The sequence below is a fragment of the Molossus molossus genome, unplaced genomic scaffold, assembly GCF_014108415.1.
Source record: "Molossus molossus isolate mMolMol1 unplaced genomic scaffold, mMolMol1.p scaffold_m16_p_10, whole genome shotgun sequence".
NCBI classification, from domain to species: Eukaryota; Metazoa; Chordata; class Mammalia; order Chiroptera; family Molossidae; genus Molossus; species Molossus molossus.
The window spans coordinates 36,782,451-36,794,727 of record NW_023425345.1 but is presented as its reverse complement, the minus strand read 5'-3'; the positions used below and the strand labels follow the sequence as shown (position 1 = coordinate 36,794,727).

The 12,277-nt window shown below is 37.6% G+C and overlaps 1 protein-coding gene across 5 annotated transcripts in view; it reads right to left on the bottom strand.

Annotated features, from left to right (window-relative positions):
* The window catches only part of STK38L (serine/threonine kinase 38 like), an 83,578-nt gene that overhangs the window by 8,956 nt on the left and 62,345 nt on the right, over positions 1–12,277 (bottom strand). For all 5 annotated transcript variants that reach the window (XM_036252068.1, XM_036252067.1, XM_036252069.1 and 2 more), the window contains 6 exons: positions 6,116–6,239; positions 4,446–4,600; positions 4,071–4,173; positions 3,556–3,617; positions 740–857; positions 178–301 (listed from right to left, as the gene is read on the bottom strand). In XM_036252068.1, the coding sequence (XP_036107961.1) occupies positions 178–301; positions 740–857; positions 3,556–3,617; positions 4,071–4,173; positions 4,446–4,600; positions 6,116–6,239 (686 nt within the window). The remainder of the gene's footprint in view (positions 1–177; positions 302–739; positions 858–3,555; positions 3,618–4,070; positions 4,174–4,445; positions 4,601–6,115; positions 6,240–12,277) is intronic.

Genomic DNA, 12,277 nt, shown 5'->3' with positions numbered 1-12,277 from the left:
CATTAAAAAAAACAAACAAACAAACAAAAAAAAACACCTTTTCTTTATTGATCTCCTTGATTCAATATATCAGTGGTAGTCCCTTCCCTCCCACAAAAGTGAAAACACCAATTCAGTCTTTAGATACCTGTGAAATTTTAAGATAGACAACCCTCCTCTAGGGATTTAACCACTAACCTAAGAATTAAATCCTTGGCTTTCTCAGATATAGGCACCTCTGGAGGAAATATCAGAGTTTCTTTCCAGTTCATCACTTTTCTATATGTTTCTTGAGGTGTTTCAGAGCAGAAAGGTGGATATCCTATGTTATCAGAGAAAACAAGAGTTTTATCAACATTTATAATCAAATATGTTATACCAGTACATGTGTCACAAGAAACAAAGCAGCCCTGAGTGCTCTATTTAACAATAAAAAATGCCACCAGTCTCAATTTATAATAAAATTCCTAATGAAGTCAATAAAATAAAGGATTTAAAGGATTCTCTTCTTCCCTTTTACCTGAAATGTCATGCAGATACAATTTTGATACATGGAAGTTCAATAAATATCCACTTCCTGAAACCAGATCCCTAGGGAGCTTGTTGGTATCTATGATTGCATATTTAACATTGTGGGGGAGGGGGTCAGACATTGGTTTAAAAGAGTTCTGATACGTTAGCCCATGCAATCTGCATATGTTCAATCAGTAGCACTCAAGGAAATTTATATATATGTACATAAATGAATGATAAAACATACCTATTAGCATTTCATACATAATCACTCCCAAAGACCACCAGTCACACAATTTGTTATAACCAGTCTGCATGAAAACCTCTGGTGCAATGTAATCCGGCGTCCCAACGGTGGAATATGCCTGCAAAGGAACAGCTTGTCAAACCAGCATTTTTAATATATTTTTTGAAAGATATGAGTATGACTCGCTACTGTAAAAAGTAATGTATACAGAACTTTTTCATTTTTTAATACTTGTTTTGCATGTTTATCATGTATAAGGCTTAAGTGACAGGTACTGAGTCAGATAATATGTTATTTAAGACATGATTTCTGTCCCCCTAAAAGCTCAATTAAGTTATTTACATATTTAGTCCTAAATCCATTTCAAAAGAATAAAAAGGTTGAGCCAGTAGACCTGGCTTCTCCCATTCACTACTGTGTTCGTAGGCAGGTCATTCAACCTCTCTGAGCCTCAGCTCCTGCTTACATAAAATTGAAGTAATAATACCTGCCTGCACAGTTGATATGAGGATAAAACAAGAAAAGGAATGTGCTTTGTAAACTACTACAACCTACTATTTATAAACATCAGGTGTTTTCATTATAAATCTAATTCTAGGCCACTGCTCATCCATTAGGAAGCAATACAGTTTTTCATTCTTTTTATTTTCCTCCTTTATTGATTTTAGAGAGAGAAGAGGGGAGAAGGAGAGAGAGATAGAAACATCGATGAGAGAGAACAACGACTGGCCACCTCCTGCATGCCCCCCACTGGGGATTTGGCCCACAACCTGGGCATGTGCCCTGACTGGAATTGAACCGGCGACCTCTTGGTGCAACCAGTGAGCCACACAGGCTGGGCCAGTTTTTCATTCTTAATTCATATAAAGTCAAACAAAAAATAAACTAAAGAGCCCTGGCCAGTTTGGCTCAGCGGTTGGAGCATTGGCCTGTGGACCAGAGATTCCCGGGTTTGGTTCCTGCTAGGGGCACAAACCAAAAATAATTAAAATAAAATAAAATAAAATAAGTAATATAGGGAGGAGAGTGTCTGGGGGAAAAGAGGCAAAACATCTGTAACAAAAATAAATAAATTAATTAAAAACTATATTTAAAGAGATATTTCTCAACTAAGGGTAGTACTCTAGGGGCCATTTGAAAATGTGTGACAGCAGATTTTGTCATTTCAGTGACCTGGGGGAGGACATGATTGGCATTTAGTGGGTAGAGGAATACAGGCACATAAGTAATCTTCTGTAAACAGGAAGGTTACAGAATTCTCACTATATTTTTAAGCAGTATTGGTTTTCCCCTTTTAAAGTAGGAAATACTGCAAATCTTTTCTCAATTGTAAAATCTGATCTAAAAATGACATGTTTAAAAGTAGAAGGAAGGCCCTGGTCAGTTTGGCTCGGCGGTTAAAGCACTGGCCCGAGGACCAATGAGTCTCGGGTTCAATTCTGGTCAAGGGCACATACCTCGGTTGCAGTTCATCCCTGGCCCTGGCCGGAGTCATGAGGGAGACAACCAGTCGATGTGTCTCTCTCACATTGATGTTTTTCTCTCTCTCCCCTTCTCTCTGTCTCTCTCCCCCCTCCCTCCCACTCTATCTGAAGATAATAGAAAAAAATATAGCCCTGGCCAGTTTGGCTCAGAGGTTAGAGCATCGGCCCACAGAACAATGAGTTGCAGGTTTGATTCTGGTCAACGGCACGTACCTCGGTTGCGATTCGTTCCCGGCCCTGGTTGGGGTCGTGCGGGAGGCGGCCACTCGATGTGTCCCTTTCACGTCGATGTTTCTCTCTCTCTCTGTCTCTTCCTTTCTCTCCCTCCCACTCTATCTGAACAAAAATGGAAAAATGTCCTCAGATGATGATTTAAAAAAAGAAAGAAAAATAATATATATCCTGGGGTGAGGATTTTTTAAAAAATAAAATAAAAGTAGAAGGAAGTTTTTCTTGTTAATGCATAGCTCAACACATTTTTTAAACATTTAAAAACAATGAAATGTTTTATAAGCTCAGAAAGCTTGCAGTTACTTGGGCTAATGAGAGAATGAGCTCAATAATGCAAAGGTCATTGTATTTGGTTTGAGAGAGTATCAGACTATTATCTTTCAGTCTATTTACCTTCTTGAGGAAATGTTGAATTAATTTCACTTTCATCACTTTGTTGAATTTAACATATTTACAGGGTGTCTATATGTGCTAGGCATTGTACAGAAATTAGGAAAACAAAGTCAGAAGGTACACTCTTAACCTTCAGAATGTTCAAAGACCTAGTTAACAGGATAAAGGAAAAATAGAGGAGAAAGTGTGGGGTTAAAAATAGACAGTGTTATTGAACATTAAAGGACTAATTTATCTGTGTTAAAGTCAGCTTTCTAACTATTTATTATAAGACTGCTAACACACCAAGGTTCACTTTGTCTACAAAGAAGTTCTTAGAAACACACCACCAACTTACACATGCTGATTGATATCTATTGTATCAGGATGGGTATGGAAAATAGAAAAATGGATCACAAAGCATTCATTATAATTACACTCACCACAGTGAGTTTTATGTACAGTGCTAATTACTAGTAAACAGACAGGTTAATTATAGATACGCTTGATAAACTAGTTAAATCATAAAGTAAAAATCAGCATTTCACTTTACAGGCAAAGAAACGCTACAGAGAGACTAAGAAAAATGTGTGATCCCAGAACAAGGTCTATCATTGCTATAAAAGTAGGTACTAATCATTGTGAAAGATACAAAATAATCAAGCAAAAACCAAAGGAGATTTCAGAACCAGGGCATCAAATTGTTTCTTAAAAACTTTACTAACTCACCAGTTGTCTCCTATTCTTCTTCCATGTTTCTGCTTTCCTCTTTGAGTTCATGTTCTGAAATGCTAATTTCAACAGGACAGAATTGTCATCATGAGAAAAAGTCTCATCCCAAAACAAATTCACACATATACATTTAAAATGCAGCCCTGGACAGTTTGGCTCAGCAGCTGAGCATTGGCCTGCAGACCAGAGAGTCCTGGGTTTGGTTCCCGCTAGGGGCACGCACCACCAAAAAATAAATAAATAAATAAATGCATTGGTTTGCCCGGCTGGTGTGGCTCAGTGCACTGAGCGTTATCCCATGGACTGAGAGGTCCCAGTTCTACTCCCAGTCAGGGCACGTGTCTATAGGGGTTTCGGGCTCGATGCCCAGTAGGGGGCATGTAGGAGGCAGCCGAATGATGTTCTCTCTCACATTGATGTTTCTCTCTCTCTCTCCCTTCCTCTCCTTTAGTTCTCAACAGTACTGAATTAAAACAGCTATACTTTAAAACCAAAAAAAACATCAAACTTACAGAAGTCACTTGGTGGATTGTGTGTAAGGTTTCTGTAGAACTCAGTCCTGTGAGCTTTCTTTAATCCTGTACATAAGCCAAAATCAGATAATTTTACATGACCCTAAAAAAAAAGAAAAAAAGTAAAATCAGTGGATCATATTAACTTTGAAACCAAAGCTTTATTATAAATTTTTAAAATTCAATTATTATAAACATTCTTAGCTTAGAATTCATACAAATGAAATGTAATGTCATAAATATTTGATGATTGCATTATTCTATGAAATAATGTAGTTTAGCAATAATATAAATTGCAGTTGTCCAAACATAAATCAGCTCTATTACTCCATAAAATAATTAGCAAACTAATAATTCACCAGTTTATTCACATGCCTTGGCATCCAACAAAAGGTTGTCTGGTTTAATATCCCTGTGGATAAAACCCAACTGGTGGATTGCATCTATTGCCAGAACAGTCTCTGAAATATAGAACTGTGTTTCCTCTTCGGTTAAGGTATCTTTCTTCATTAGCAATGTCATCATGTCACCTATATAGGAAAAATAAAAGAAAGTAAGTATCATGCATTGGAAATGCCTCAAAAGGGAACTACCTTGTAAATGCTTTCTTTGTTTCTACACAATGTATGCCTGATTTTTGCATTTTATGATCCACCCAGTATACCTCTAAACATCTCTAGGGTCAAATAAAAAAAGGGCATAAGCAAAAGTTTTATGACACTTAATGGATTTAAGATAGAAAGTATGTAAAATCAACTCAAAGCAGAGATAATTATGACTTAATATCCACCACTCAACATCCAGAATAAGTTGCTGAGAAAAACATGTCAAACTGGAAAATGAATCAATAAGCACACTTGGAAACGGGATATATTCTTTTAAATTCAAGTTTCAAAAACACTCAGAGTTCTTTGGGCTAGCAAGAATAGGACATCATTCCACTAAAAGACTCACCTCCAGACATTCTTTTATTTTCAAGGAATTTTTTTTTTCTTTAAAAGGAGGCAAAGAACAAACACTGGTGAACTTACAACTTGAAATTGACAACTATAATATAATTTCATGATGCTTCAAGATTTAAAAACTATATAACATAGAAGTATTCTTTGTTCTCCATTCCCATGCTATTCCTCTTTCCCTTTTTGCTGAGTAACCATTATCATGCATTTGGTTTAATGTGTATCCTTCCAGCTTATTTTAAAATATATTTTCAAATACTTATGTATATAAATCTATGGATTTATAGTCTTTTGTAGGTTTTTAAAAAATTATATAAATGGTATCAACTGTGCATATAATCACATAGTTTGCTTCATTACTCCACTGTTTCTGAGATCTTACTCTTGAAACAGATATAGCTCATGACTTTTAACACTACTATAAAATATTTCATCACATATTTATGCCACATTTTATTTGTCCATTCTTCTACGGGTGGACATTTATCTTGCATCCAGTTTTCACTATTATGACAATGCTGCAATAAGCACCCTTTTACAGGTCTCTTATACATGGGCGTGGGTGAGAATCTCCAGGGAATACAGCTGATTGTGGAATTGTGGGACTGTAGGACACCTGCATTTTACAATTTACTGCTATGTATGAATTTCTCTCCATAAGGGTTACAGATTAATTTACATAAATGAGAGGCCAGTTTCCCCACAGCCTCATCTGACTTCTAATGCTTTTACTAATCAGATGAGTGTGAAGTGGTATCTCATTCTTGTTTTAATTTGCATTTCTATGAATACAGGTGGAGTTGAACATTTTCCTATATATTTATAGACTAGCCAGGGTTCTCTTCAGTGCACTATCATTTGCCCATTGGACTGTCTTATTCTTTAGTGACTTATAGTTCTTCCTTCATAATAATCTGGTTTGTGGTCAAAATTAGCATTATTATGGGAGGAACTATTGGAAAATCATGCCTGAGTACATAAAACCTCAGAGCTAGAAATCTGAAAGTAAACCTAATCAATAAACTTATAATTACATACAGTGATTTGCTTGTGTCAGTCTGTCATTGCTATTATGCTTGCTTTTACCTCCAGGGAGAAATTCCATGATTAGATAAAGGTTCCTCTTATCTTGAAAACTGTAAAACATCTTCACCACCCAGGCACCATCTGCTTCTACCAAAATATCTCTTTCTGCTCGAATATGAGCCACCTAGATGAATGTATTTTGAAAAAATAATTGTAACACATTACATATTTTTCAAGCTTACCTCTTACAATTATCCATACAGTTCCTTAGAAGTCATGAAGAAAAGCTGGAGTTTTAGAAAAATTTGGAACATATGCATTTTCATATTTTTATTAAATATGGAGAACTTCAGAAAATAGTTTATTTTAGCTTATATATTTAGGCCTAAAAATGTGGATCCACAGGTATATTAGGGGAAGCTGAGGTAGAAAAATGACTAGTCTAAAACCTTTCTGACCAGATTCTCTACCTAGGCAAGGATCCTGGCTTTGTCTTATAAATTTAGAGCACTAGTCTGACTTTTGAAAGTAAAAAGTAGTAAGCAATGCTCTATAAATCGGTATGACAAAGTCAGGGTCCTTAGCAAACTATTTTTAACTGTTGGTAGTCAAACGAAGAACCTGACTTGGTCTTTAACCATTTGAATGTTTGTTTTTTTTTTAAGAAGTAGAAACATTTATAATAACTTTATATTATTGTGTTGTAACGTAAAACCTCTATAATATCTATAAACATGATATATAGCAAATTAATGTAATTTGGGGGGGTTTTGCTACTGACTTTGTCAGATACACAATTACTAGGTATCCATTTTATAGGCTGGAATGTTTTGTAAACTCAGTAATTTGTGGAGTTCATATAATTAATATTCAGATGTTTTTGCATTAATATACTCATACATTCTTTCTTGAAAGACTAATTACCAATAAGATTTCATTTTATGCTTTTGCTATTTTAATTGTGTACCACTTTGAATTCTGGCTCAAAGTACATGAGGACACAGATTTTGTAAATATCTTCATGATAATAAAATATGATATGCTTAAAATATCATATTTGAGATTACTGTATTGTATTGCTAGTATGGTAAATGCTCTGAGATCGAAGAATACAAGAATAAAAGTTGAAAATTAAGAACTTTATAATCTCTCTGGATCTGTTCCAAAATTCTCACCTAATGTCTTTTACAAAGCATTCTAAGATGATAGAGAAAAAGCCTTAAACTTGGGGTGTTGCATCTGGTATTGTCAGGAAAAACAACTACCTCATAAACTTGGCTTGATTATTTTTAAATATCTTAAAGCCAGATTACAGAATGTTTTCTAAATGGGCCTATGTTTTCAACATAGCCCCAAGTACCATGCACAGGAATCTGGTACCACAATAGTGAAGACAGAAGTTGCCACTTGTGGGGTAATTAGCATTAAAATAAATGTGATAAAAACTTTAAATAATGATGTATTAGAATTGAGTGGGGCCCTGGCTGGTTTGGCTCAATGGTTAGAGCTAGGCCTGTGGACCAAAGAGTTGTGGGTTCAATTCTGATCAAGGGCACGTACCTCAGTTATGGTTCAAATCTCCGACTCTGGTCGGGGTCATGCAGGAGGCAATTAATCGATGTGTCTCTCGCATCGATGTTTCTCTCCCGCCCCCCCCACCCCCCACTATCTAAAAATCAATGGAAATATATCCTCAGGTGAGGATTAAAAATAAAAATAAAAATTTTTAAAGAATTGTGTGGGAAAAGGTTTTCTAAATGAAATTCAGTGGTGACAAATGCAGATTAATTCATATAGGAAGAATCAACACCAAAGTACAAAAACAGACTTAATGTTGTAGTCCATTGAAATTGCCCTTGCATAAAAACTAACAGTGGTCAGAAGCTCTTCAACTTCTGGCAAAATATTCTGGACCAGATCTGTGCAATGGAAATATAATGCAAGTCACACATATAATTTTAAATTTCTAGTGGTTACATAATAAGTAAAAAGAAACAGGTGAACGTTTTTAATAATACAATTTAATAACCTCCTATATCCAAAATGCTTTCATTTCAGTGTAATCAACATAAAATTATTGAAATATTTTACACTCTTTCTTCATACCAAGTCTCCAAAAGTTGGTGTGTATTTTCCACTTACAGCACATCTCAATTCAGACTAGCTACATTTAAGTGCCCAGTAGCCACATGTGGCTAGTAACTAAAGAATACAGCTGGACCTAACTGCTGCTGCTTTTATTTATTTTTTCTTTATTGATTTTAGAGCGAGAGGAAGGGGGAGAAGAGAGAGAGAGAGAGAGAGAGAGAAACTGATGAGAGAAAACATCAATTGGCCACCTGCTGCATGTCCCCCACCGGGGATCGGGCCCACAACCTGGGCATGTGCCCTGACCGGGAATCGAACCGGTGACCTCTTAGTGCATGGGTCAACACTTAACCACTGAGCCACACCAGCAACGCCCTAACTGCTGCTTTTTGTCCTTAAAACCCTATCCAGGACTAACCCCATTATGGCTTTGTTATAGATTCCTGTTTATCTCCTTGTCTCTAAAGCTCTACAGCTTGACCCAGACACATATTTTCATCATACCCAGAAACTTTAATCCAATCACTATCTATAATTCTCTAATACAACTCAGTATCTTGACCTTCCTTGTCTTCCAAACCCTTGGTAATCAGTCCGTCTTCAACAAAACCCCTATCACCTTCTCATGCTAACTGAACCCAAGCTGTGTGTCTACTGAGAGTTCAGCTTTTCTCTCACATGTCGCTTGGTGAGGGGATAGGTTTCCTGCTCATTCTCATGAGTGCTTCTGAACCACTGTGACACTTTCCTTCTCTCCAGCTCCTGTGAAGCTGTGAGACTACATCAGCCATCATCATTCTCAGCAGCTATCCTTCCTAGAACTGCTCAGTCACCCGTACTCATTCTTGACTTCGGCTCCATAGGATGAACCATTAAATACCCTAACCGCACAATGCCTTGACTTCTTCCTCACTCCAGTGATCTTTTCCTCTGCTACACCTCAGCCACCCAAGGTAATCTTGTCCTTCTTCTCATCACCAATAACGGTAACCCCTCTAAAATCTCAACATTAAGTAACACTGTTTCTGACTTCAACCTTTAACCTTCCAGGTCTCTTATTTTTGTACTTCAATCTGTATTCCATGGGCCTTACCATTTTTTCTGTTGGTCTCCTCATAAACTCATTTCTTTCTCTACCCAGCCTGGATTCCATCTTTATGATCACTCCTTTGCAAATGCCTTGAATTCCCTTGTCCTTCTCTCTCTCTCCACTGTATTTGCCTGGTCAAACCCCAAGCCTAGTTAACCCCGAATTTCTGTCTATTGTGTCTATTCTTCTCCAGAGCAACTAAGTATTACTAAAGAAAAATCATTTAATTATACCATTGGTTTCACTTTACATTTACTTTAAATCTTAGTGGGCATTCAACTGTATCTCCCTGGCATGTTGCTTCCTCACACTTAAGTCAACAGTTGTGCCTATTTCACAACCCCTCTCTCCTTACACCTCCAACAAGCTATCTTCCTCCTTTACTCTGAGCTGATGATCTTACTTATTCGCACTCAGGCAGGAACTTGGCACTTCATACTCTCAGGTCCACCACCCTTTGTTTGTTCTCATTTTCCCTGCCTTTCCTTCCTGTTTTAATGAACAGGCCCCTACTCCCATCAAAGATCAACTCCTGTCTTCCAGTGTTCTCTTGTAATTATCTGCCCCCTCTCTCCTGCATCATCAACTTTTCTCTTCCTAATGGGTTCTTCCAATCAGCACAAAACATTTCCTGTCCAAAAAAGAACATAAGACCCCAAACCCTCCTTTTGACCGGAAATCTCACTTTACCAATCTATTCTTTGTCCTGCTTCACATGAAAGGTGTATCTATACTTACTATCTCGCTTCCCATTTTCTTTTCCACCAATCCAAGTAGGTCTGTGCCCTCCAGTACATTGGATTTGTCTCCACACTGTGACACCCAGTGGCCTGTCTTCCTCTGGTTCTCTCTCTCTCTTAGCAGCAGTCAACATGGTTGACCTGTCACCTCCCCCTTTAAACACTTTCTTCTCTTGGCTTCCATAACACCATGTTCTCCTAGGTTCCCACTAGCTGATTAGATGTTCTCTCTTGGTTTCCTTTGCTGGTTTCTTGTCATCTATATTCATTCCCTTGGTAATTTCATCTTGTCTTGTAACTTTAAATATTATCAATATACTGATGACTTCCAAATTTTACATCTAGTCAAACTTCTCCCCATATTTTAGCCTACTGTAAACTTAATATCTCTACTTGGATATCTAACAAGCAGCTCAAAGTTAATATACCACAAAGAGAACTCTTAATTCCCACTGTCTCCAAAACTGTTCCTTCCTCGGTCTTCTCTAAATCAGAAAATGACACCATCATGCACACCATTCCTAAGTAAAATCCCAGGTATTATCCTTGATTCTGCCCTTTTTTCCTCACTACCCTCTCCTTTCCTCTTATCCCCCAACATAGAGTACATCACACAAAAAAACCTGGCTCTTTCTCTGAAACACATAATCTGCCTGACTCTTCTTCAGTCCCACTGTTATAACCCTAGTACAAGTCACAGTCCTGTCCTGCCTGGAACTGCTACACTCTCTCAATTGGTCTCCCTGCTTCAACTCTTGTTTCTCCTATCAACAAGCAAAGAAACAGATTCATCTTTGTAAAACATCAGTCAGACATGCCTCTCCCATTTAAACAAAACCAGTGTCTTCCCAGTGCATTCAATTCAGAATAAAACCCAAACTCGGCATCTCTGTCTTCAAAGCTCCACAGTCTGGTCCTGCCTACCGCTCCCACTACACCTCTAACCACTCTCCCCTTGTGGGAAGGAGCCACATGGCCTCCTTCTCTTCTCTGAACAGGCCAACAGTATTCTTGCCTCGGGGCCTCTGCATTTGCCACCTGGATATTTGTTCTGCCAGATCTTGATATGTCACTCTTTCTCATTACTCAGTCTCTCTTCAAACATTCCTCCCTCAGAGAAAAATTCCCTGAGCTACTACTTCCTCCTAAACCCAGAGCATCTGCGACTTTATCCTTTTGTAAAAAATTTCTTCACAGAACTCATTAATCACGACTGTTTGAAATAGCTGTCTGCCTATTTTCCCCACTACTATAAAAGTTAACAGGTTTGTCCTGTTAACTACTCTATTCCAAGAACCTGGAACATGCAAGTACTTGTTAAATGAATGAAATAGAAATAAAGTGAAAATCCAAGTGAGCCACATTTAAATAAAAATTGATATTATATTGCTGTAATAACAAAGTAAGCTTCAGGTGGGCACTACAAGACTGAGATAAAGCAGTAGGTACAGAGAGGTGCCATCTGCCCCCGCCAACCCCCGTTGTGGAGACCTTCACTAGCATATGTATTCAATTTAGGGTTCTACAGAGTGTCTGCCCAGACTAGAAACATGGGGGAATACATAAAATAATACCATTAATGTTTTCAGATTTATGGTTCCCACTTAAACTTCATTACGTCACAGAAACATGAAGAGAGCCCAGAAATACGAAATTGGAGTGGTTACAGATTTTGGAAATGTATAAAACTGGCAAATTCTCAGGAGACTGGTCTTGCTCTTTTGAGATGTGACAGGGATGGAGAGTACTGAGAACAATTCTTTATTTTCACTGAAGTCAGAAAAGAAGGTATTTTATTTTGGACTGAATTTTTGTGTTCCCCACAAAGTTCCATAATAACGCTCAAACCCCCTAGGAGAACTGGATCTGGAGATGGGGCCTCTAAGGAGGTAATTAAGGGTGAGTGGCATCAAGGGGCGGGGCAGGATTGGGGTCCTTATAAGAAGAAACACCAGAGAGCTCCCCACTCTCCTCTCTGTGTCCACACCAAGGAAAGGCTGTGTGGGGACTAATGAGACAGCATCTGCCTGAAGCCAGGAAAAGACGCTCACCAGAAACCAAACCCTGCCAGAATCTCGATTTTAGACTTCCACCCTCCAGAATTGTAAGAAAATAAATTTCTGTTGTTTAAGTCACCCAGTCTGTGGTACTTTGTTATGGCAGCCTGAACAGACTACTACATATTTAGATTATAAATTTAGAAGAAATTTTAACTATAAGAACTGAGAAACATGAAAAAAGCTCTCGAAAAATTAATAGATTATATAGTAAGAGGTGTAGAATTCTTTTAAAAATTCTAACATC